Source organism: Zalophus californianus, chromosome 15 (assembly GCF_009762305.2).
Source record: "Zalophus californianus isolate mZalCal1 chromosome 15, mZalCal1.pri.v2, whole genome shotgun sequence".
Lineage (NCBI taxonomy): Eukaryota > Metazoa > Chordata > Mammalia > Carnivora > Otariidae > Zalophus > Zalophus californianus.
In genome coordinates, this window is record NC_045609.1 from 61,833,618 (window position 1) to 61,855,994 (window position 22,377).

The 22,377-nt window shown below is 42.3% G+C and overlaps 1 protein-coding gene across 2 annotated transcripts in view; it reads left to right on the top strand.

Annotated features, from left to right (window-relative positions):
- Positions 1-12,931, top strand: part of AS3MT (arsenite methyltransferase) — a 28,412-nt gene extending 15,481 nt beyond the window's left edge. Inside the window, exons 8-11 of one of the 2 annotated variants that reach the window (XM_027596606.2) lie at positions 222-353; positions 685-827; positions 2,937-3,071; positions 10,830-12,927. In XM_027596606.2, the coding sequence (XP_027452407.1) occupies positions 222-353; positions 685-827; positions 2,937-3,071; positions 10,830-10,922 (503 nt within the window). In that variant the 3' untranslated portion in view covers positions 10,923-12,927. Of the gene's footprint in view, positions 1-221; positions 354-684; positions 828-2,936; positions 3,072-10,829 lie in introns of both variants that reach the window. The other variant, XM_027596607.2, reaches the window with a different exon arrangement.
- Positions 12,932-22,377: the final 9,446 nt, after the last annotated feature.

Genomic DNA, 22,377 nt, shown 5'->3' on the forward strand with positions numbered 1-22,377 from the left:
ACTAACACCACATCCTTTTTTTTTTTTTAAAGTTTGTTTATTTAAGTAATCTCTTCACCCAACGTGGGGCTCAAACTCACAACCTTGAGGTCAAGAGCTGTATGCTCTTCCAACTGAGGCAGCCAGGCGCCCCAACTAATACCATTCCTAATCAGTTTTATAGAAGAGAAATTTCTTGAATACCTAGTTGTTTGGTTGGTTTGTGATTTTTCTTTTTTTAGGTGAGTGCCTGGGTGGTGCTTTATACTGGAAGAACCTTGCCATCCTTGCCCAAAAAATTGGTTTCTGCACTCCACGTTTGGTCACTGCCAATCTCATTACAGTTCAAAACAAGGAATTAGAAAGAATGATAGGTAAGAAAGAGCAGTGGGGAATGTTAAAACTGCTCCTTGAGTGGTTCAAATGTGGTGTTTAGCAAGAGTGTACTAAGTGGGTCTCATTGAAGGAGACTTTGGGTCATCTGGAAACCTCCATCTTGTCTTCTGTTTAATAGCAACCTCCCAAAGTTTGGTATTTAATAAAGCACTTCAAAGTTATTTGGTAAATAAAGTGAACTGCCCAGAAAGATAACTGGTGGCATGCAAAGAAGAAAATCACCATTATAATCTCTATGCTCTTCATCTACTAAGCAAACCAATAGCCATTTGGGAGCTGGAGCTGAACCATGGGTAAATTCTGTTTTAGGTGACTGTCGTTTTGTTTCTGCAACATTTCGCCTCTTCAAACTCCCTAAGACAGGACCAGCCAAAAGATGCCAAGTGATTTACAATGGAGGAATCACGGGACACGAAAAAGAACTAATATTTGATGCAAATTTCACATTTAAGGTAAATAAAAATTTCCATGATTTTGGACATTCTTTCTACTCTTACATTTGCTCCAGGTACCTTTTCTTAACCTTGCATTGCTTCTCCCTTTCCTGGTGTTGGGACATGTGCATGTGTGTATTTATGCTTTTGCTGAACCATTAAAATAAGTTGCAGACATCGTGACATGTTATCCTTAATATTTCAGCATGCATCTCCTAAGAATAAAATATTCTCGTACATAACTACAATATCACTGTCATACCTAAGAAAATCTTTTATGGGAAGTATCCATCAGACATCAGATTAATGGAATTACAGAGAAGCACTATGGAAAAGAATAGAAGTATTGTGCAATAGTATTTCAGTGGTTCACTTGTATCATAGAATTAAGGAACTCTTGTTTAATGACAACATATTGATATTTCTACTACTCTTTGCAGGGCATTCTTTATTTCCTCAAAATGGAAAAGTGTAGGCTTTGGCATCAGATTCTGGGTTCAAATTCTGGGTTCAAATTCCGGTTCTATTATTTATTCTGGTTCTATTCTGGTTCAAATTCTGGTTCTATTATTTATTACTTGGGTAAACTTGAATAAGTCCTTCTTTGAGATATAGTTTGCTCCACTGCAAGAGTAGGGGTAATAATACCTACTGTGTAGAATTTCTATAAGAAAAAAAAAAAAGATTAGCAGTAATATAGGGGCCCCTGGCTGGTTGAGTCAGTAGAGCCTGCGACTCTTCGTCTCCAGGTTGCAAGTTCAAGCCCCATGTTGGGTGTAGAGATTACTTAAAAATAAAATTTTAATAAAGATTAGCAATAATATAGCAGAACCTTGGTACATACTGGGAACTGAGTAAATAGAAGATATAATCATGATTTGTTCCAAAGGTAGCTGTTTCCCACCTCTGATTTTTTTGGTCCAAATAGCATCTTCGAAGTTCTTAACTACTCCCTTGTGCTTTTGATGCTTTTTCACTGATCCACTGCCCCTTGATGTACTGCCTGCTTCTGTAGGGTCACAGAATCAAAGTGGGAAGGGCCTTTGAACCCATCGCTCTGATATAGTGGCTTTCAAAAAACCCCCATCTTTAATAGCAGAATTCCTTTTTAAAGGGAGATCTTATTTAAAAAAACAATACTTGGGGCATCTGGGTGGCTCAGTCGGTTAAGCGTCTGCCTTTGGCTCAGGTCATGATCTCGGGGTCCTGGGATCGAGCCCCACATTGGGCTCCCTGCTCATTGGGGAGCCTGCTTCTCTCTCTCCCTCTGCCTGCTGCTTCCCCTGCTTGTGCTCTCTTGTTTGCACGCTCTCTCAAAATGAATAAATAAAATCTTAAAAAAAAAAAATTTAAAAAACCACAAAAAACCAATACTTACTATGTGTCAGACATTGCTTTACGTAACCCCAGTATATGAAGGGGTGAATGCAGAGCTTATCTGAAGGGAGCAGGGGTTAGATAACCCAGAATCGCCTGTACTCACTCCTGGTTCCCATGGCATGAGCCTTTTATATAGCCCCCCAGGCACCCTGGGACTCACAAAAATACACATTAACACTATTATTTTAATTTAAACCCTCATTTTGATGATGAATAAGGTGAAACTCAGATAACAGTGGTTTTCTACATCTGTCTCTGAGGAGAGAGGGGATACTGGAGCAATGAGTGTCCTTTTTTTTTTTTTTTTTTTTTTTTTTGCTTTGCCACCAAAGAAAAACTGATTATGACACTGGTCAATTACATTTTGAAATGAGCATGAAACTAGTGGCAGGGTCTGAACAGAAATATCGTTTCTGAAGATATAGTCTTTTTATCCTGAAATGTCACTCCTTAGTAAATCCTTTGTATGTTTTTCTTTTATTAAGATTAAAGTGGCATATCTTGGGGCACCTGGGTGGCTCAGTCATTAGGCGTCTACCTTCGGCTTGGGTCATGATCCCAGGGTCCTGGGATCGAGCCCTGTGTTGGGCTCCCTGCTCCGTGGGAAGCCTGCTTCTCCCTCTCCCACTCGCCCTGCTTGTGTTCCCTCTCTCACTGTGTCTCTCTCTGTCAAATAAATAAATAAAATCTTAAAAAAAAAGATTAAAGTGGCATTTCTTAATGTGTTTTTTTTCTGCTACCCTTCAGGAAGGTGAAATTGTTGAAGTGGATGAAGAAATGGCAGCTATCTTGAAGAATTCCCGATTCACCCAGAATTTTCTGATCAGACCAATTGGAGAGAAGCTGCCAGCATCTAGTGGCTGTTCTGCTTTAGGATCAAAGGTTTGTTTGCCTTTCAATCCCTGCCTTGCCACTGACTGCTAAAACAAGAAACAAATCATTATTCTTTTAGTTGGCCGCTATAAATAATTTCTAGCCATATTTGTATCTACAAAATGATTTGAATTAATTTCATAACTTTATTTTCCAATCTGGATAGTAAGTCAGAGACTCTTAACTTGGTGCACCCATGAATGGACTTCAGGGCATCCATGAATCCCTTAAAATTATATACGTGTATGTGTATTTTCTCAAGAAAGTATCTATTACTTTCATCAGATTCTTAAAGGAGTCCAGATACAAAAAAAGTTAAGAGTTACCTTGGAAAAAATTACTCAAATATTCAAATAGTTATTTGAATATTATTTTTTTAAAAGATTTTATTTATTTGTGAGAGAGAGTGAGCAAGAGAGAGAGCACAAGCTGGGGGGTGGGGGGGAGGGGCAGAGGGCGAAGCAGAGTCTCTGCTGAGCAGGGAGCCCGACGCGGGGCTCGATCCCAGGACCGTGGGATCATGACTTGAGCCGAAGGCAGATGCTTAACGATTGAGCCACCCAGGCGCCCCTCAAACATTTGTAAGTCTTAATTGAGATAGTCAAATTGCCCTACAAAAAGACTGTAGAAGTCTACATGCCTACCTGCAATGTATACCTTTTCCCTGCCGTCTTACTAATATTGGGTATTATTTTTAAAACTCTTTGCTTGTCTGATGGGCAGAAAATAATTTGTTGTTTTATTTTGTATATATTGAACCATTTGCATATTTATTGGCCGGTTATATTTCATCCAATGTGAACTTCCTGTATAATTCCTTTAACCATTTGCTATTAGAGTGGGATTTGCCTTTTTTTTATTGCCCTATAAACAATTATCTGTTATATGTTGTGAATATTTTTTCTCAGCATGTTATCCATCTTTTTATTTGCTTATTTTTCCTGAGTAGACATTTTCAGTTTTTATGTAGTCAATTCCTTTATGGTTTCTGCCTCTTATGTTATGATTAGAAAGACCTTCTCCATGTGAATGTTATGAATTTACCTATATTTTCTTTAAAAATTTTTTAAGATTTTATTTTTAAGTAATCTCTACACCCAAGGTGGGGCTTGAACTCACAACCCCAAGACCAGGAGTTGCATCCTGCACTGACTGAGCCAGCCAGGGGCCCTACCTATATTTTCTTTTAATACTTTAGACATTCTGGGATAAAATTCATATAACATAAAATTCACTATTTTAACCATTTTAATGTGTACAATTTAGTGATTTTGAGTATGTTTACAAGGTTGTGCAGTCATCACTAGTATCTAGTTTCAGAAAACTTTCATTACCCTCAAAAGAAATCCCATACTTATTAAGCAGTCATTCTGCTATCTCCCCTCCCCCTGGCCTCTGGCAATAAACTAATCTGCTTTCTGTCTCTGGATTTGCCTATGGTGGACATTATTATATAAGTGGAATCATATACTATAAGGCCTTTTGTGTCTGGATTCTTTTACTTAATATAATGTTTTCAAGGTTTATCCATATGTCAGTACTTCATTCCTTTTTATGTCTGAATAATATTCCATTGCATGGATATACCACATTTTGTTTATCCACTCATCGCTTGATAGATGATTAGGTTCTTTCTATTCCTGGCTGTTCTGAGTAGTATTGTTGTGAACATGCATGTATGTGTATTTCATGTCCTTATTTGAGTACTGGTTTTCAATTCTTTTGGGTCTATACCTAGTCGTGGGGTTGTTGAGTCATATAGTAATTCTACATCCAACTTTTTGAAGACCCACCAAACTGTTTTCCACAGTGGCTGCACCATTTTAAATTCCTACCGGCAATGTATAGATTTCCAATTTCTCTACATCTTTGTCAATACTGTGTTATTTTCTGTTTAGTTTTTATTGTAGTCATCCTAGTCAGTGTGAAGTACCTCACTGTGGTTTGGATTTGCATTTCCCTAATGACTAGTGATGCTAACCATCTTCTCACATGTTTGTTGATCATCTATATGTTTTCTTTGGGAAAATGTCGTTTCAGATCCTTTGCCCATTTTTTTTTTTTTAAGAGAGGGAGAGAGAGGGAGGAGGGGCAGGGCGAGAGGGAAAGAGAGAACTTAAGCAGGCTCCATGCCCAGGACAGAGTCCGACATGGGACTCAATTTTCCTACCCAACGCGGGGCTCGATCCCAAGATCCTGGAATCATGACGTGAGCCAAAGGCAGATGCTTAACCAACTGAGCCACCCAGGTGCCCCTAAACCTTGTTTTTAAACAGAATTCAATTTAAAAGTGCCTGGGTGGCTCATTCGGTTAAGCCTCTGCCTTCGGCTCAGGTCGTGATCCCAGGGTCCTAAGATGGAGCCCCACATTGGGCTCAATTTTACAACCCTGAGATCATGACCTGGGATGAAATCAAGAGTTGGACACTTAACTCACTGAGCCACCTAGGATCCTTTGCCCATTTTTAAATTGGGTTGTCTTTTTATTGTTGAGATGTAAGAGCTCTTTATATATTCTGGATACTACTGGACCCTTATCAGATATATGATTTGCAAAACTTTCTCACATTCCGTGTGTTGTCTTTTCACTCTGGATAGTGTCCTTTGATGCACAAAAGTTAATTTTGGTGAAGTTGAATTTTTCTTTTTTCTTTTTTGCTTGCTTGTGCTTTGGGTGTCATAGCTAAAAATCCATTGCTTAATCCAAGGTCATGCAGATTCTTCTAGTGCTTTCATGGTTTTGCGTTTCACATTAAAATTTTTAAACCATCTGGAATTTATTTTAGCATAAATGTTGAGGTACAGTGTGACTATTTCTCCAAATATTAACTAGTTCAAATTTTCCTGTTCATTTATTATATCAATTCCCCACTGTTTTGAAAAGCTAATTTTGATCATATCTTAATTTCTTGAAAGTATACCAGAGCCAGGATACCATTATATTCTAAAGTGATCATTTTCTAAAATATTTTAGATTCATTTTTGGAATTATTCTAGTATCTGAAATATTGGTGTAGCATTTTTTAAAGCATTTTATCGCAGTTTATCTCATGCCATCTCCACAGCTACCCTATGAAGAAGGCAGATGGGTAGTTATAATAGAGGTTAGCATCCCTCTTTCTCTTTCTCTCTTAGATATATATATATATATATATTTTAAAGATTTTATTTATTTATTTGACAGAGAGAGATACAGCGAGAGAAGGAACACAAGCAGGGGGAGTGGGAGAGGGAGAAGCAGGCTTCCCACTGAGCAGGGAGCCCAATGCAGGGCTCAATCCCAGGATTCTGGGATCATGACCTGAGCTGAAGGCAGACACTTAACGACTGAGCCACCCAGGCGCCCCTCTTTCTTATATATTTAATCCTTTCTCCCATTCATGGTGTCAATTATTTTATTGATCCATTCATTAATTTATAATATTGTATTTAGAACAGGCTGAGTGATGGATTTCAAGTCTCTTTGGGCTGACAGAACTTACAACATTCACCAAAGTCATACCAATGACGTGTCTTGAGGCACTGAATGTTGGAAGCCCCGGGAAATAAGATACTGATATTGCTGCGCCAGGATAGCAGCAGAGCGTGGGGTTTATGTATACAGGCCTTGCAGTCAGATAGGCTAGGTTCAGATCTTGGCTCTACCAGGCATGTGTGATCTCAGGTACATTACCTAACCTCCCTACACCCTCTGTCTCTCCCATGTGTAACAGGAAGGTAATAATCACTTTTTCTTCTCGGGGTGTGAGGATCAATGGGGATGATCTATGGAGAATGTTAGCCTGATGCCTGGCACATAATACACACTCAAGAAATAGAAGTAGTTACAGTTATGGATTTGTACTAATTAAGATTCTTGGTCACTTGGAACCGTGTTCTAGGATTTCTCATTCTTCCTGACACACCCTTTCTCCTGGGCCCAGAGATTCTCTAATCTTTTGCCATGAATTTTTGCTTTCTTTTGCTTGTATTTTGTAATAACTTTGGATACATCAAGCATACATTGAGACACAAGTAACTCATATGCCTTTTTCTCCTCCTTCTGTTACATTTTAAGCAGTCTTTAAGTGTAAAGCTTGTTTAGAGATCACTCTCCAAAATGGTAAATTTGTAGTTGGGAAAGTTTAATTGAACACAAGAGGCAGGAATTCTGGAGCCAAAAAACCGAATGTGTTCTTGTTTGGCCACTCTTACCAGCATGAATCAAGTGCAAGCTAAATGTAGGAGCCACCTCTAGAGCTGAAGAGTGATTTAGGTTTTGCTTTATTAAATTCTTGAGCCCTCTGCTATTTGTTACTCTTCTGTTTTTCTAAGCAGATGCCTTTTTGGAAAGTAGAGAAATGTGACTTTGGACCTTTCAGTCCTTGAAACCTTTCACAAATGTGTTATTGGTAGTTTGAAATTCTTGGGAGTTCACTGATAACCAAACCTTGCTGGTGAGAATCAATGTGTATTTTGAAATGTTTTCATCATTCTAATTCTCCTGGAACCTGGGTTCCTGAATCCTAGTTAGAAAAGCTGTCAGCAGGTTACGGTTATAAGTAAAAGGAGTGTTTCCTTCAACCACAGCACTTCCAGTGTACTCTGGCTGTAAAAAAAAAAAAGTCATTAAGCGGGCTGGCTTCCGCAGAGACCCCTTTCTTCCAGCCTGGCTCTCCTTGACCTCCCTCTTAGTGTGCACGCGGGGCGTGCAGGAGGGCTCTTGACCTCACATACCAATCATAACTTGCCACGTACTTGGACTGGTTTATCCCCCCTGCCTCCTCTCTCATCTACCTTGGTTCTTTCAGCGTGCTGATGGGCCAGTGTCTTTAGATCAGTTCCAAGGTTTTGAAATGGCAATCACTGACAGTGAAGGGAGATTTAAGGAATGAAACAGCTGCGTGTCCTAGAAATATAACCTTGTGTGCTTGGAGGGGGACGTTCCTGTCCGATAAAGGCTGAGAGCACAGTGCAGGCAGGTGGCACGTGGGGGTTGCTGGTGCTCGCATCTTCCCGACACCTACCCCCGGTGAGGACTGCTGCTTCTTCCTGAGCATTGACTCAGTGAGGACTGTTTCCAAGAGCCCTTCTTTTCTTTCTTTTGTCCTCTTCTCTTTCCTCCTGCCCTTCCTGCTCTTCCCCCCTCCCCCCTTCCTCTTCTCTTCCTACTTCTCTTCTAACCCTGACAAGGAAAGGGTATCTTGCTATTTTTTTTTAAAGATTGTATTTATTTATTTGAGAGAGAGAGAGAATGAGAGAGAGAGAGCACGAGAGGGAAGAGGGTCAGAGGGAGCAGCAGACTCCCCGCCGAGCAGGGAGCCCGATGCAGGACTCGATCCCGGGACTCCAGGATCATGACCTGAGCCGAAGGCAGTCACTTAACCGACTGAGCCACCCAGGCGCCCGGGTATCTTGCTATTAAAGGAATTACATTAGGGGCACCTGGGTGGCTCAGTTGGTTGGAGTGTCCGACTCTTGATCTTGGCTCAGGGATTGATCTCAGGATCGTGAGTTCAGGCCCCACATTTGGCTCCACACTGGGCATGCAGCCTCCAGAAAAAAAAAGAGAATTACATTAGTAAAACACTGCAGGATCTGAAATGATGCATGTAGAATTGTGGTATGCAGTGTCTTGCCACAGTTAATAGCAGTGGTAGTAACAACATCAGCAACACTAGGAATAGTGTTAGAGGACCTAGGCTTTACTGAATAGGTCACATGTTCAAGGTACTGTGTCACTTTGTCCTCACAATAACCCTTATTATTCTCATTTTACAGATGAAGAACCTAAGACTCAGAGTAGATTAATGTACTAACCCAAGGTCACAGAGCTAGAAGGGGTGAATTTGAACCCATGTTGGATTCTAGAGCTGACATTCTTACCCAATTTGCTGTACTACCTCTCTGTATCTAGACTTTTCGTAGAATCACCGGATGTTGGTGCTGGAAAGGACTGTTTCTCAACATGTCTCACCTTTTATTTCCTTTAAGTCTTGGGATCTTAGGGGTGGGAGCATGGATTAGGAAGTGATATTGATATCACTATCTCCTATTAGTACAGAGGACATGGGATGGGAAGAAAAAGAGTGGAAGATCATTTTCCTGGGTGAAAAGGAGGAGAGGCTAACTCTTATGACCAGGAATTCCAGTGTAGCAAGAGCAGGAAATAAACAGTGGACAGGAGGGCCTGGCAGCAGCGACTAGCATAGCTAGCCCTCTTCCAGGCTTGGAGATCCTCCCTGCTGGATGCTAGCTTACCTGTTAGGGAGCCAGATCCAGGCAGGCATCTTCATTCTAGAAAGGTGGAAACTGCAGGTCACGGAGGCCCAGACCCCCAGTGGGTATTTCAGTAAAGGAAATGGTCCATAAGACTGTCCTTCATGAACATAGGGTCAGGGAGGCCCAGGCCCCCAGTGGGTATTGCAGTAAAGGGAGTGGTCCATAACACTGCCTTCATGAATGTAGGGTCAGGGAGGCCCAGGCCCCCAGTGGGTATTTCAGTAAGGGGAGTGGTCCGTAAGACTGTCCTTCATGAACTGCAGGTCAGGGAGGCCCGGGCCCCCAGTGGGTATTTCAGTAAGGGGAGTGGTCTGTAAGACTGTCCTTCATGAACTGCAGGTCAGGGAGGCCCAGGCCCCCAGTGGGTATTTCAGTAAGGGGAGTGGTCCGTAAGACTGTCCTTCATGAACTGCGGGTCAGGGAGGCCCAGGCCCCCAGTGGGTATTGCAGTAAGGGGAGTGGTCTGTAAGACTGTCCTTCATGAACTGCAGGTCAGGGAGGCCCGGGCCCCCAGTGGGTATTTCAGTAAGGGGAGTGGTCTGTAAGACTGTCCTTCATGAATGTAGGGTTCGCGCCTGTCTTGTCCTGCCTTCTATTTGCAGTGACCAATGATCAATAGTAAGAGTGTACATTTATAAGTTCAGTGAATTCATTATCATTATTTGAGGTGGATTGTTCATGCTCTTGATTTCTTGCCTTTGTGCCTGGTTTTTCTCTGGCCTCACTGGTGCTGCTGTTGGAGGTATCTCATTTGGAAGTGAAAGGAAGAAAAATAAAGACTGCCATCTTGTCTTCTGAAAATTCCACTCACTCTGCCCTGAAATCTTGCTGGCTGTTGTTGGCAATCTCAGTATCTGAACATCAGCAGTGGCTAACGACGGCCCTGGTGTGTAGGACTTGCCTTCTTGTCTTGCACACATGTTTCTAGAGATGAGAGTAAGGGAAGGAAAGAAGTGTCAGCATTTTGGTATTCAGTTCCAGAAGGGTAAAAGGCACGTACAAATGGGACTCCCATAAAACAAAATGAAACAAAATCAACTTTCCAACTTTTCCCTAGGGACCACCTCTACGAACCTTTAAGTGAAGTTTACCTTGAAAGTGGTAAAAACTTGGGACACCTGGGCGGCTCAGTCGGTTAAGCGTCTGTCTTCGGCTCAGGTCACGATCCCGGGATCCTGGGATCGAGTACCACATCGGACTCCCTGCTCAGCGGGGAGTCTGCTTCTCCCTCTGCCTGCCACTCCCCCTGCTTGTGCTCTCTTTCTCTCTGGCAAATAAATAAATAAATAAAATATTTTTTGAAAAGGGAAAGAAAGTAGTAAACATTTGATTAGAAGCTTCTGGACGAGACAGTCACCTTTATAGATGAATCCCAAGGATCCTGTGGAATTATAAAATTTTATCTACCTCCTAGGTAAGCCAACCTCAGTCAAACTGAAATATGAGTATTGGGGTACATCAAAACACCTTTAACTTGTCCTTTCGTTTTGGTTTGCCTTTTGACAGGGTGTAATCACAGATCCTTTCAAGCTTGCAGGAGAGTCCAACAATGCAAATCCCGGATGTTCTTCTGATGTTGCTGGAGGCTGCTGTCTGTAATTTACAGCTGACCAGAAGAAAGGAGCAGACGGTGAAGGACTTACGTGTCCTTTAATCTCCTCTTCCCCATAGCACAGACCATAAGAAAGAATAAATGGTGAAAAGCCACTATGTTCTAGATCATTGCTAAAAATAATGAATTATTTTTTGGAAGATATTAATTGAAGGTTCGTAGCAAATGACATAAAGGCGGGTTTTCCTCTCTTTGCTAATTCAAAGTTCTGGTGCCACCTAGTGGTCAGATTTGGAACTGAGACACAGTCTTCGGGCTTGGCCAATGAGCAAGAAGGGCTTCAGGAGTCTCAGGAAAAACATCTTCCTTCTGACCTGCATAGCACCTTTTGGACTTTCACCGTGTTTGCTCATAAAACAAAGCTCCAACTGAAATCATGCTAATCATGCCAAAAAAATTGCAAAATCAAATTTGGTAGGAGTGCTCTTAAGATATCTTCTAAATCAAACACTTTTTTTTGGTAATTGAATGAAGAAAACAATTGAATAATGAATCTCTTTGACCTCATTAGATCCTAAAGAATGACAACATTGTGACTATCTGTAGTAAATCTTAGCCGGATCAGGAAAAGAGTGATAATTTTTAAAAAGAGAGGTAGGAGATATAAAAACAGTGGGTTTTCTTTTCCTTTATAATGTGTCCCTGTTAAACTTTTAGGAAACTATTAGATTTAGTTCTAGCTTCCATAGTTAAAGAATGAGGTTGAGGACTATTTCAGGATGATGTCATCATTAGAAACGAGAACGTTATTTAATTGAAGTCCAGTTGCACTTGAAGACTTTGTCAGGGGACACAGAAAGGTGTAAGTCATATATAAGCCATGGTCCTTGTCATCAGGAGCTGATCAGTTCTTTAATAACAGCCTTAAGCATGAAGAGTTTTAATGAGAAAAAGCTCAGCCAGTTGCTCTGACTTCAGTGCAAAATAACAAGGGGGGAATGGCATGACCCAAGAGATTTTTTATTAGGGTTATGAGAATATTTGTAAAACATTGGAATGGATTCTATATTCCAGACCCCTCTTTTAATAAAGCTGTTAAAAATGGAGAAATTCTCAGATTTCTGAGTGGGTTCAGCCATAGGAACTAACTTACTACTACAGAATAAGAAGAGGACTGGGTCATATCTTTTAAGATCTATTCATCTCTGTGACCTTGATTCGAAACAGTGTTTTCATGGTTCTAGAGTTCAGTATCTACTCAGCCGTAACCTACTTCAGTGACAGCATTAGTTAGACCAGTACAGGTGGGATTAAGCATACTTCACCATCCATGAGCCCAAGGTGGTCCTACTATAGGGGGAAAGGATGAAAAGAGAGGACATTCTGGTTATTGGTTTATTAGGCTTTTCTAAATTTAGAGAGAGGAGGTTTTAGGCAATTACTTGTCATTCTGAATTCTCAGTTCCCCCAAAAGATGATGAGGGATGAGTGTGAACTGGAATGTGGAAACTCGTGTTGGGCTTTTCCTAAGAGTAACCTACTTTATACATTATCTTCCAACAAAATATACATCGTAAGAACTGTATGTGATCTAGAATCTAGACAAAATATTAACTACATAATATAAAATAAAGTAGACATGTTCTGTTCATAAAAAATGCCATACGTGGTTATTTAAATATTCAAAATAGGTGAGAGACAACTAGGAGCAGACGTCCCTTCTCACAGAGGATGCCTCTCCATTAAGCGTGGAAAGCAGTGTGGAATGAGGAGGAGGAGCAGAAGTCTGATGGCAAACTTGATGGTTCTTTTCCCACTTGGCATTTTGGCCTTGAGAAAATTATTTAACATCTCTGTGCCTTTGTTCCCTCGTCTGCATGAAGTTCTTTGAAAGGGTGGGTGGCACATGGTTTAAATTGTTATTAGTTTGGATCTATATGGTTGCCACCAGCATGTGATGGCAGGACCAGCTGAAGACCAACTTGCTGCCAGAGCATGGTTTAAGAAGCTGCCTGTAGCTCTTTGGACAGCAGACAACTTTCCCCTCAACATTGTATTACCACCTTTTCAAATACGGAGAAAAGTTTGAAACATTGGAGTGACTTGCCTGTTTACCTACCACCTAGGTTACCTGTTAACTTTCATTTCATACATGTTATACTTAAAAACAGCAGAGCCAGAGAAACAAGTGCCTGATTCTTCTGTAGTTACAAACACTTTTCAGAAGATACTGGACTTATGGGGTGCCCGGCTGGCTCAGTGGGTAGAACGTGCAGCTCCTAGGCTTGGGGTTGTGAGTTGGAGCCCCACATTGGGTGTAGAGTTTACATTAAAAAAAAAAAAGTGGCCTTAAAGGGTTTGAGGAGATTTTCTCTTAATTGATTATTGTACCAAATATAGTATTTTCAGTCCTTCGTTATCATAGGGAGAGAATTTATTTAAAAATCAGCTAAGGGGCGCCTGGGGGCCCTGAGCTGGGCTCCGCGCTCAGCCGGGGAGTCTGCTTTTGGATTCTCTCTCTCCCTCTGCCCCTCCCCTTGCTCACACTCTCTTTATCTCTCTTAAATAAATAAATAGATAAATAAATAAACAAATCTTTATTTAAAAAAAATCAGGTAAGCCTGCAGAGGCTTTTCTGCTTACCTACTGGAGGGAGCACAGCAGTAGCTTAAACAGGATCCCACCCCCACCCCCACCTCCAGCCACACATGGCTGAAAAGGGCATGGCTCTGTGCCAAGACAGCAGCAGAGCCTGCTTCTCTTATTGATTCTTGGCCTTGCCTTGGATGGCTCCTAGGAAGCAGCAAAGGGATGACTAATTCTGCCTTATTAGATTGGGAGGTCTCCTAAGTGAGCCTGGCAAGGAATGTGAAGCTATCCATCCAATCTTTCATTTATTCACTAACAACTACCTACTCCGTACCAGGCACTGTCCTAGGCCCAGATCACTAATAATCAAAGATGATGAACCCCATGGGCCAGCAGGACCAAAACAGCTAAGCCTGTTTTCTAAATGTTGTTGGCACCTGTCCTAACTTCTGCGATTTGCCAAGTTTCTTCAACCACACAGATAGCACAGATGAGGTCTTAACAAGGGTTCTTTCGAAGACTCTGCCGGGAGAGTCAGTAGAGGGAGATCTCACTAGATGATAAAAATTAACTCTTTTGCAAATATGGGGCTGGAATTATACAATCCTAATAGTAACCTATGACTTGAGCTTTACTGCCTCATTCCTGTCTCTGTTCAGCTGCTGACCCTGCAATTTCTGCAAGCACAGCTCCCACTGAGGTTAATGGGAGTGTTCTGTGAATGTAAGTTTTGTACTTAATCTTCTCCTGCTGCGTGAGCCTTGCTTGTCTTGGACTGATGACTGTACCAATCCCCTTCCCCAATGGGAACGTGCTAGCCCCTCCTTTCATGGAGCAGAGCCTTGTAGCTGTGGTATGCTCCAGGTGAGGGGAAAATCAATTTGGGACAAAAACGTTCTGCTCTAATGTTACTCCACTGCCTCATAGTAATAGCACCCTGCCTCCTATATGTTGTCTAGACGCCCGAGAGAGTAAAAGAGAACAGTATATCGATTACGTTGCGGGGCACTGTAAGCCAGACTTGGCTCTACTGACTTTTTAACTAGGCCTACAGCCATTAACTCTCTTCTCATTTGTGGAATGAGAATTGATGCAGGAGACCAGAAGCAGGTATTTGTTCTCGATCTGGCTCCACTGCCAAACTAGCTACTTGGCTGTAGGAAAATCGTGTGTCCACTTTGCGGTTCACTTTCCCCGTCCGTGAAAGAAGGGAGTTGAATTTGGTATACTCTACTTTCCCTGCCAGGCTGGGAAACAGATTTATGGACCTAGAATCTGGAGAGGTCACAGTGCTTTTGAAATTGTTTGAATTTGTTGCCCGCATTTATAAATCAGAAGTTTTACATAAAATATGAATGAATTTCTACTTCTCTCAGAGAAGTAGAAATGTTGGCCCCACGAGCCTGGCATTTCTGCCCAGGTGCCATGGCCAGAGTGTAGAGGCTTCCCCTCCAGCCAGAGTGTGCCCCTTCTGTCTGCTGCCATCCCTGTCCTGTCTGCTTTACCGACCCCTGTAGGCTTTTGAGTTTGTGGCCTGTTTTAGGACTAGGATGCGCACATTTTCAACAAAAGTTACCAGTGAGGGCTTTATCCCCATGATCGTTCAAACGACGGCCGGTCTATGGCCTCATCTAGGAATCTGACTTATATATTTAATTCATTACAAGCAGAAGCCAAGAAGGGCACGTGGAGCTTTGCAGGGATGCTCGCAGGAGGGAACCAGGGTGCCGGGGCTGCTTATGGTAATTTGACATATAACTCAGAGCCTAATTGTGTCAGGTGAGGTGATCTGGACAGTTTATTCTCCGTTCCCAGAGTTAACAAGCCTCCATCACATAACTTTCTTTGTGAATGTTAAATGAACATCCCTTGGAAAGCTAAAACCTCAAAATGTCAAGTTGCTAGGGAGGAAAGGTTTGCACAGCAAGCACAGAAGGATCTGTGCAGCTTCTAGGCTTAGTAGTTAATCTTTTATTAACTGTCCTTATTTTCTTTTTCTTATTAACCTTCTTATTTCTTTCATTTGGATCTAACTAGGGAAATATTGTGAGGGAGGTATTTTTCTTTTTGCTTCTAAATAATGGAAGAGAAGCCCATAAAGCTGATGCAGCCCTTTAAAAATGGTGATTTCTTGAGATAATGAGGAAGAGTCACTGTGGCTATAAACCATGCCAAATGCCCCAAGTTGTGTCTTTACTGAAAATAATTCCCTTTTACCTCTTTTACAATGCTGATTTTTCTAATTTTACACAAGAGAAAACCGAGGCTGAGGATATTTAAATGACTTGCATGATGGGAGTAGAGCCTAAAAAGTGTTGGAACCGATGCTAGAATGAGATCTAGTATAATCCTGTCGTATTCTAGGGTCTGTCCTTGCTCTCCTTTTGGGCATTCCCAAATTAAAAAAATATAGCAATGAAAAAGGGACAATGACTGCTATAAAAGTAAGAATAATGGTTACATCTAGGCTGGAGGAGAGGGGTGTGATCTAGAAGGGAGCTAGAGGGTCTTTCTCAACTAGAGGGTGGTTCCTTTTATTACAGGATGAACATAATCTTTGCCTGGGACTGTCCCAGTTTAAGCCTCAAACTAGGTGAATTATTAATAGTACCCTTTTTTCAGTCTCCAACAGGTTCTGTTTCGGACGATAAATTCTAGGGTCCGCTCCTTTACATTTATGTTTTATGCACTTCTCTGTAGGTTTGTTGTATGTCAACCTTTTTTTTAGAAGATTGAAAAATGTATCAGGAAATCTCACCTATGATCAAGAATCTAGGCCAGCCTGGGAAAACTCATGTTTGCTCTACGATTCATAATTACTGCATGAACCCCCGTGGTAACAGCTGTGATTTAGGTGTGGACTTCCAAAACAGAGGGGGTGGTGTGTCCCATATTCTGGGGACTCCCTGTGGCACCAGGTAGTTACATCTGTTTTGTTTTTTTTTGTCCTACATGTGGCTGGAAAAATGGTGTACTTTTAGTTCTAATTGTGCAGGTCAGTCAAGGTAGCAGATGGGAAAGTGCTTTGTAAACCATGGAGGTTTTTTCCTACTTGGAGTGGCAGGAGTTCCCCGAATTCCTACGTTGGCAGGGTCCTAGCATCACTACACTGGTGCTGTCAGTTAATCTTCCGGTAATACAGCTCTTCTACTTATAACTTTTTATAGCTCCGAGTGCCTACAGAATGAAATCTAAATCTCTAAACTTGGCATCCAGCCCGCCACAAACTGGCCTGATCATCTTTCCAACATTATTCTTATTGTTCTTTATGGGCTTTAGAAGCAAATCTGACTGCACAGTGTTCCAAAAATGCTGCCCCCTTTGCTGTCTTACTTGATGCTTTTCTCCCCATTAGGGTGCATTTTCCCTCCTTCTTCTCTCTCAGTCCCTTGGTCATGGACTGAATAGTTGTGTCTCTTCCCCCTGCCTCCCCCCTCCAATTCATATGTTGATGCCCTAACCCTCATAGGTGGCTGTGTTTGGGGATGGGGCCTCCAAAGAAGTAATTAGGGTTAAATGAGGTCATAAAGATGGGGCCCTGATCTAACAGCATTAGTGTCCTTATAAGAGATACCAGGGAGCTCATTTTCTCTCTCCACATTCAAACTCAGAGGAAAAGCCATGTGAGGACAAAGAGGCCATCTGGAAGCCAAGAAGAGAGCTCTCACCAGAAACCAACCTTACATGACCTCGATCTGGGACTTCTGGTTTCCAGAACTGTGAGAAAATACATTTCTCTGTTTAAGCGACCCAGTCTATGATATTTTGTTATGGCGGCCCGAGCACACGAAGCCACCTTTCTTGGGCTAGCTCTTACATGGGCATATCGAAAAACCTATCTATTTTTCAAGGACCAACTCAAAGACCATGAAGTCTCAATTCTCCCACTTTATTTGTACTTCTTTTTTTTTTTTAAAGATGTTATTTATTTGAGAGAGAGAGAATGAGAGAGAGCACAAGAGGGAAGAGGGTCAGAGGGAGAAGCAGACTCCCCGCTGAGCAGGAAGCCCGATGTGGGACTCGATCCCGGGACTCTGGGATCATGACCTGAGCCAAAGACAGTCGCTTAACCAACTGAGCCACCCAGGTGCCCCATATTTGTACTTCTTTTTAAGACGTTAGATGTTCTAACCTGCATATGTCGTTATGTAGCAAATGTTTCCTAACCTCTTTACTGGTAAGATTGTGGGGTAACCTCTGATTTAGTATTATAGCTCCACAATGCCTACTACAGTGTTTGGAACTTATTAGATATACAATGTATAGTGAATGAATGAATGAATGAATGAGTAAAAGAGAAACAAAGAGATGGGGGAAAGAAGTAAGATATAAACCTTTAGTTAAAATTTAAAGAGGAAACAGAGAATTGAGATGTATTAATAAATGGGGAGAAATAAGTTAAGTCTTTAGTAATGTTTAAAATAAAACAGATATCTCAGAGGAACTAAAAATAAGAGCAGAATTTTTTTCCACTGAGGTCTGGCATATTATTTGTCTATACATGGGGTGGTGGTGGTGGTGTCTGACTTGTTGGAGTAATTTCTTGCTCCAGATTCAGAGGATGTGGAAAAAGGACCATGGGAAGGAGCTCAGCTGGTATGAGAAAATTGGCATTTTATGACTGGAGCCATAATCATAAATTCCAGCTCCAGTATCAGACCCATGCTGGTCTGAATCTCACAGGAGGACTCAGAATTAGACATTCAGAATCCGTTCTTCCCCCTGAACTCCCATTCCTACTTACCAGCCTCCTGTCAGTCTTCCTTATCAACTGCCTCTTCCTCACTCCCCAAATGTGGTTTTAAAATTTAGATCTTTGAATAGATGACATTCACATGGGTCAACATTTAAAAATTTGGAAGTGAAAAGTTTCCCCAAATCATGACCTGGGTTGAGTGTTTTAGCCACAATGATAAGGATAATCAAGCTCAGAACCTTTCTTACACGTTTGTCCAAGACGGAGCTGGAGGCTGGAACCGAGATGGAACAGCACTGAGAAAGAACATCCTAAAAGATCTTAGAAAATCCTGCACTTGCAGGCCTGGCGGTCAGGAGGACAGGGGTCCCGAAGCAAGGTCAACAGTGGACTTCTAGCACAGAGACACCTTTCTCTGAGTAGCCCAGGTCAAGGGGGCAGGGGAGAAAGGAAGCGGGTGACTGTGCAGAGCAGAGGAGACCTCTTGGGGTTGCCCCATAGAAGGGTCGGGAGGGGCAGGCTCCCTAGGAAAAGAGCAGTGGCGGTGTAGGGTGCTGTCCAGCTCCTAAGGCCCTATTGTGGAGGGACCCAGAGCCTTTGGTGGGGGTGGGCAGGGCAGTTGGAGTCTCCTTTGCACACACTTGAGTGCCTGACTGGAGAGAGGATTCCCAGGAAGGCCGCACCCAAGGAGCTCGGGCTCATATCAAGGGAGGAAGCCTTTCTCACAACTCCCATCAAAAAGCTGCTTTTGACTTTCTCTTCCTACTCCACTGACTGCCTCCAGAAAATATCTAGAAAAGGAGGAAAAGAAAGCCTGAAGAAAGCTTCTCCTCTAGAGAAGGTAAATGGCATTGCTAATTTGATGTGATTCTCCAATTCTGGCTTCTTTTGTTTGTTTTTTGCCCACTGTTGTGACGAGTTCTCATCTGAACTAAAAGACGCCTGTGTATTTAAACCAGTGAACAATGTTGCTTCAGGGGGAACAGATTTCATTCTAGGGAAAATCTGGGTAACTCCAGTATTTGCCCAGTTCCTGTTTTTCCTCAGAAGATCTAGTGCTTTGGCATGATTAAAACGTTGCTGCTGCAGCACTAATTTTGAATATTTTCTTTCTTTCTTTTTTTTTTTTTAGGATTTTATTTATTTATTCATGAGAGAGAGAGAGAGGCAGAGGGAGAAGCAGGCTCCCAAGGAGCAGGGAGCCCAATGTGGGACTCGATCCCAGGACTCTGGGATCATGACCTGAGCCGAAGGCAGACGCTTAACCATCTGAGCCACCCAGGCGCCCAAATTTTGAATATTTTCTAAAACCAGGCAATTTTCTAGGGGCAAAGAAAAAGCTTCTCTATCAAGTTAGATCTTTATGTTGAAAAACAAAATGCATAGAGAGCTATTTGGTATTTCACTTGCAATCTGTAAGACAATCAAACTCAAAACGACTTTTAGGTCTAGATGGAGTGATTTCCCAAATCCTGGAATCCACATACATGGGAGTTGATCCTTTGCAGCTGAAAAAGTGGAAGAGTCGCTCCTCCCCTTTAGCAGCCAGTGAAGGATTCTGGCAAGAGAGAGTTAGGTAGTGAAGGTGTTTGCTAGGAAGTTCTGGCTTTACCTGAATGACTTGCTTAAGGTCAAAGTCAGGACCTACCTAGGATTAGACACCTGCGGCACCCACTTAGCCATCTCAGGCCTTTTGTAGCCCTTTTTGGAGGTGAAATATTGTCAGAATTCAAAATTTTATTGTATTTGTTTTCCTCCAGATTTAAAAAGAGATCCCTAGAAGCAAGTGTTGCCCTTGTCCTCCATTCACACAGATGGACGGACTGGGAAGCCCCTGGAAGTCACGAAAAGTCTGCACCAGCAGCTCCTCACTAAAGAGAGGGTGACTCTTTGAGCTAACAAGCCTCCAAACTTGAAGGAAGATTCTTCTTTCTGAGGAGAGTTTACGTGGCTTAGGTATCTAGATTGCTCTGTATCCTGGGTCTACATGAAGAATATGACACCCCCCCCCCGCCCCCCAGCACCATTCAGGATAAGCATCACTTAGTGATCCCAGTGTGAATTTGGTTTGTTTTTAATTTTATTTTTATTTAATTTATTAATTTTTATTGTTTGGGTGGGAGGGGGGCAGAGAGAGAGGGAGAGAGGGAATCCCAAGCAGGCTCCATGCCCAGCACGTGAGCCCGACTTGAGGCTTGATCTCCCTGAGATCATGACCTGAGCTGAAATCAAGAGTCAGATGCTTAACTGACTGCGCCACCCAGGTGCCCCTGAGCTTGGTTAATTTTATATTGTAAGTTGTCCCAGTGGGTCCTTCCTTACATTTTTTGCTATGAAGTCCTGAATTTCTAACTTGTTTCTAAACTGCTGAATGCCACACTTTCCTGACCATTCCAGCTTTCCCTGCAATGCACAGGAAATATCTGTCTGTTTGGCTCGCTCTCCCCCGCACCCCTTCTCCACACTTACTTCGAAAGTGTACATTCAACATTTGTGAGTCTTTAATGGTCTTCCCTCTTAGCTCCCTTAAACACACTTGAACTTGCACTTTTTAAGAAGTTAAAACAGTTTCATTTTCAATCAGCTGACTTAGAAGGACCGTATCCATCTTTAACCTTTGTCAGATATCCCTAAAAATCTCAACTTTTTTTGCTTCTAAACTTTGATAATGCTATTTTTATAAATGCATGCCAAGTTTGTGAATTGGGTTTTTTTCATCTGAACTTATTTTTTCAAATATAGCAGTAAGAGAATTGGGGGTAGGAGAAGGATTGCCAGAAACTGATGGCCTAGAAAATAGAGTCAGGGACATGAGTTGAAAATAATCAGAATAAAAATTCTTTCATTTCTTTAACATTCTACAAACTTTCTTTTCAACATCTACTGTTGTTCTAGGCCCTGGTGATACAGCAGTGAACAAAACTGACAAAATCCTTGTCCTCACGAAGTTCAAGCTCTGGTGGAAGGAGACAGAGAATAAACAAAATTAAGGACAATAAAGTAGGGATGGAGTGGGCAATGTTTGTGAGTTTAAAAAAAGGTGGCCTTTGGGGCGCCTGGGTGGCATAGTCAGTTGAGAGTCCGACTCTTGGTTTTGGCTCAGGTGGTGATCTCAGGGTTGTGAGATCAAGCCCCAAGATGAGCCCCACGTCAGGCTCCATGCTCAGTGTGGAGTCTGCTTCAGATTTTCTCTCCCTCTCCCTCTGCCTCTCCCACTCGTGCTCTCTCTCTCGAATAAATAAATAAATCTTAAAAAAAAAAAGGTGGCCTTTGGGCAGTCTTGGAGGGGGACTGATAGGGTACCCTGACATCTGGGGTAAGAGAGTCCCAGGGCCAGGAAACAAATAGCAAGTGCACAGGCTTCTCAAGGGAGCATCCCTGAAGTGAATGAGAAACGGCTAGGAGAAACTGGCTTCAGCCAGCAGGTGATGGGGTCAGAGAAATAAGGGGAGGCAGCACACCCTTACGAGCCTTGTGGGCTATTGTAGGAACTGTGGCTTTTACTGTGGTGAAATGGGAAGCTGGATGAGGATTTCAAACAAAGGAGCAACAGGATTTGACTTAAAAAGACCACTCTGGCTGCTAGGCTGAGAAGGGAAAGAGGCAGGTGTGGAAGAGGAGGGAACCGTTAGGAGGCCATTGCTATTATCCCTACCAGAAATTAATCAGAAACGTCTGACCTGTTTACAAAAAGGGAAGAAAATATGCTTGCAGAATAAAGAAAAAAAAAGCAATTATATTTTGGGTGTTTCAGTTGCAACAAGAAGACCAATCTGGCAGTTACTTTGCTACAGTGCCTCCTCCAGACACAGTGGTTTGGGAGTCCTGGGGAGCTGGGTCTTCAGGGTTTTTTCCTCCTGAATTTTAAGTTTTCTTTTAAATTTTTTATTAAGTAATCTCTGGGCCCAATGTGGGGCTCGAACTCACAACCCCGAGAGCAAGAGTCACATGCTCTATCAACTGAGCCAGCCAGGCACCCTCAGGATCTTTTTCTCCTGAGCAACCCATGGACCTAGCAGGGTTTGGTCAGTGTGATTAGTAAGCCTTGGGCAGGCGTCAGGGTGGGTCAGCTGGTGGAGTGTAGAAGCTTGATTTCGGCTCAGGTTGTGATCTCAGAGTTGTGAGATCGAGCCCAGCTTGGGACTTCGTGATCAGCGCAGAGTCTCCTTGTCCCTCTCCCTCTGCTCCTCCCCCTGCTCTCTCTCAAATATTTAAAT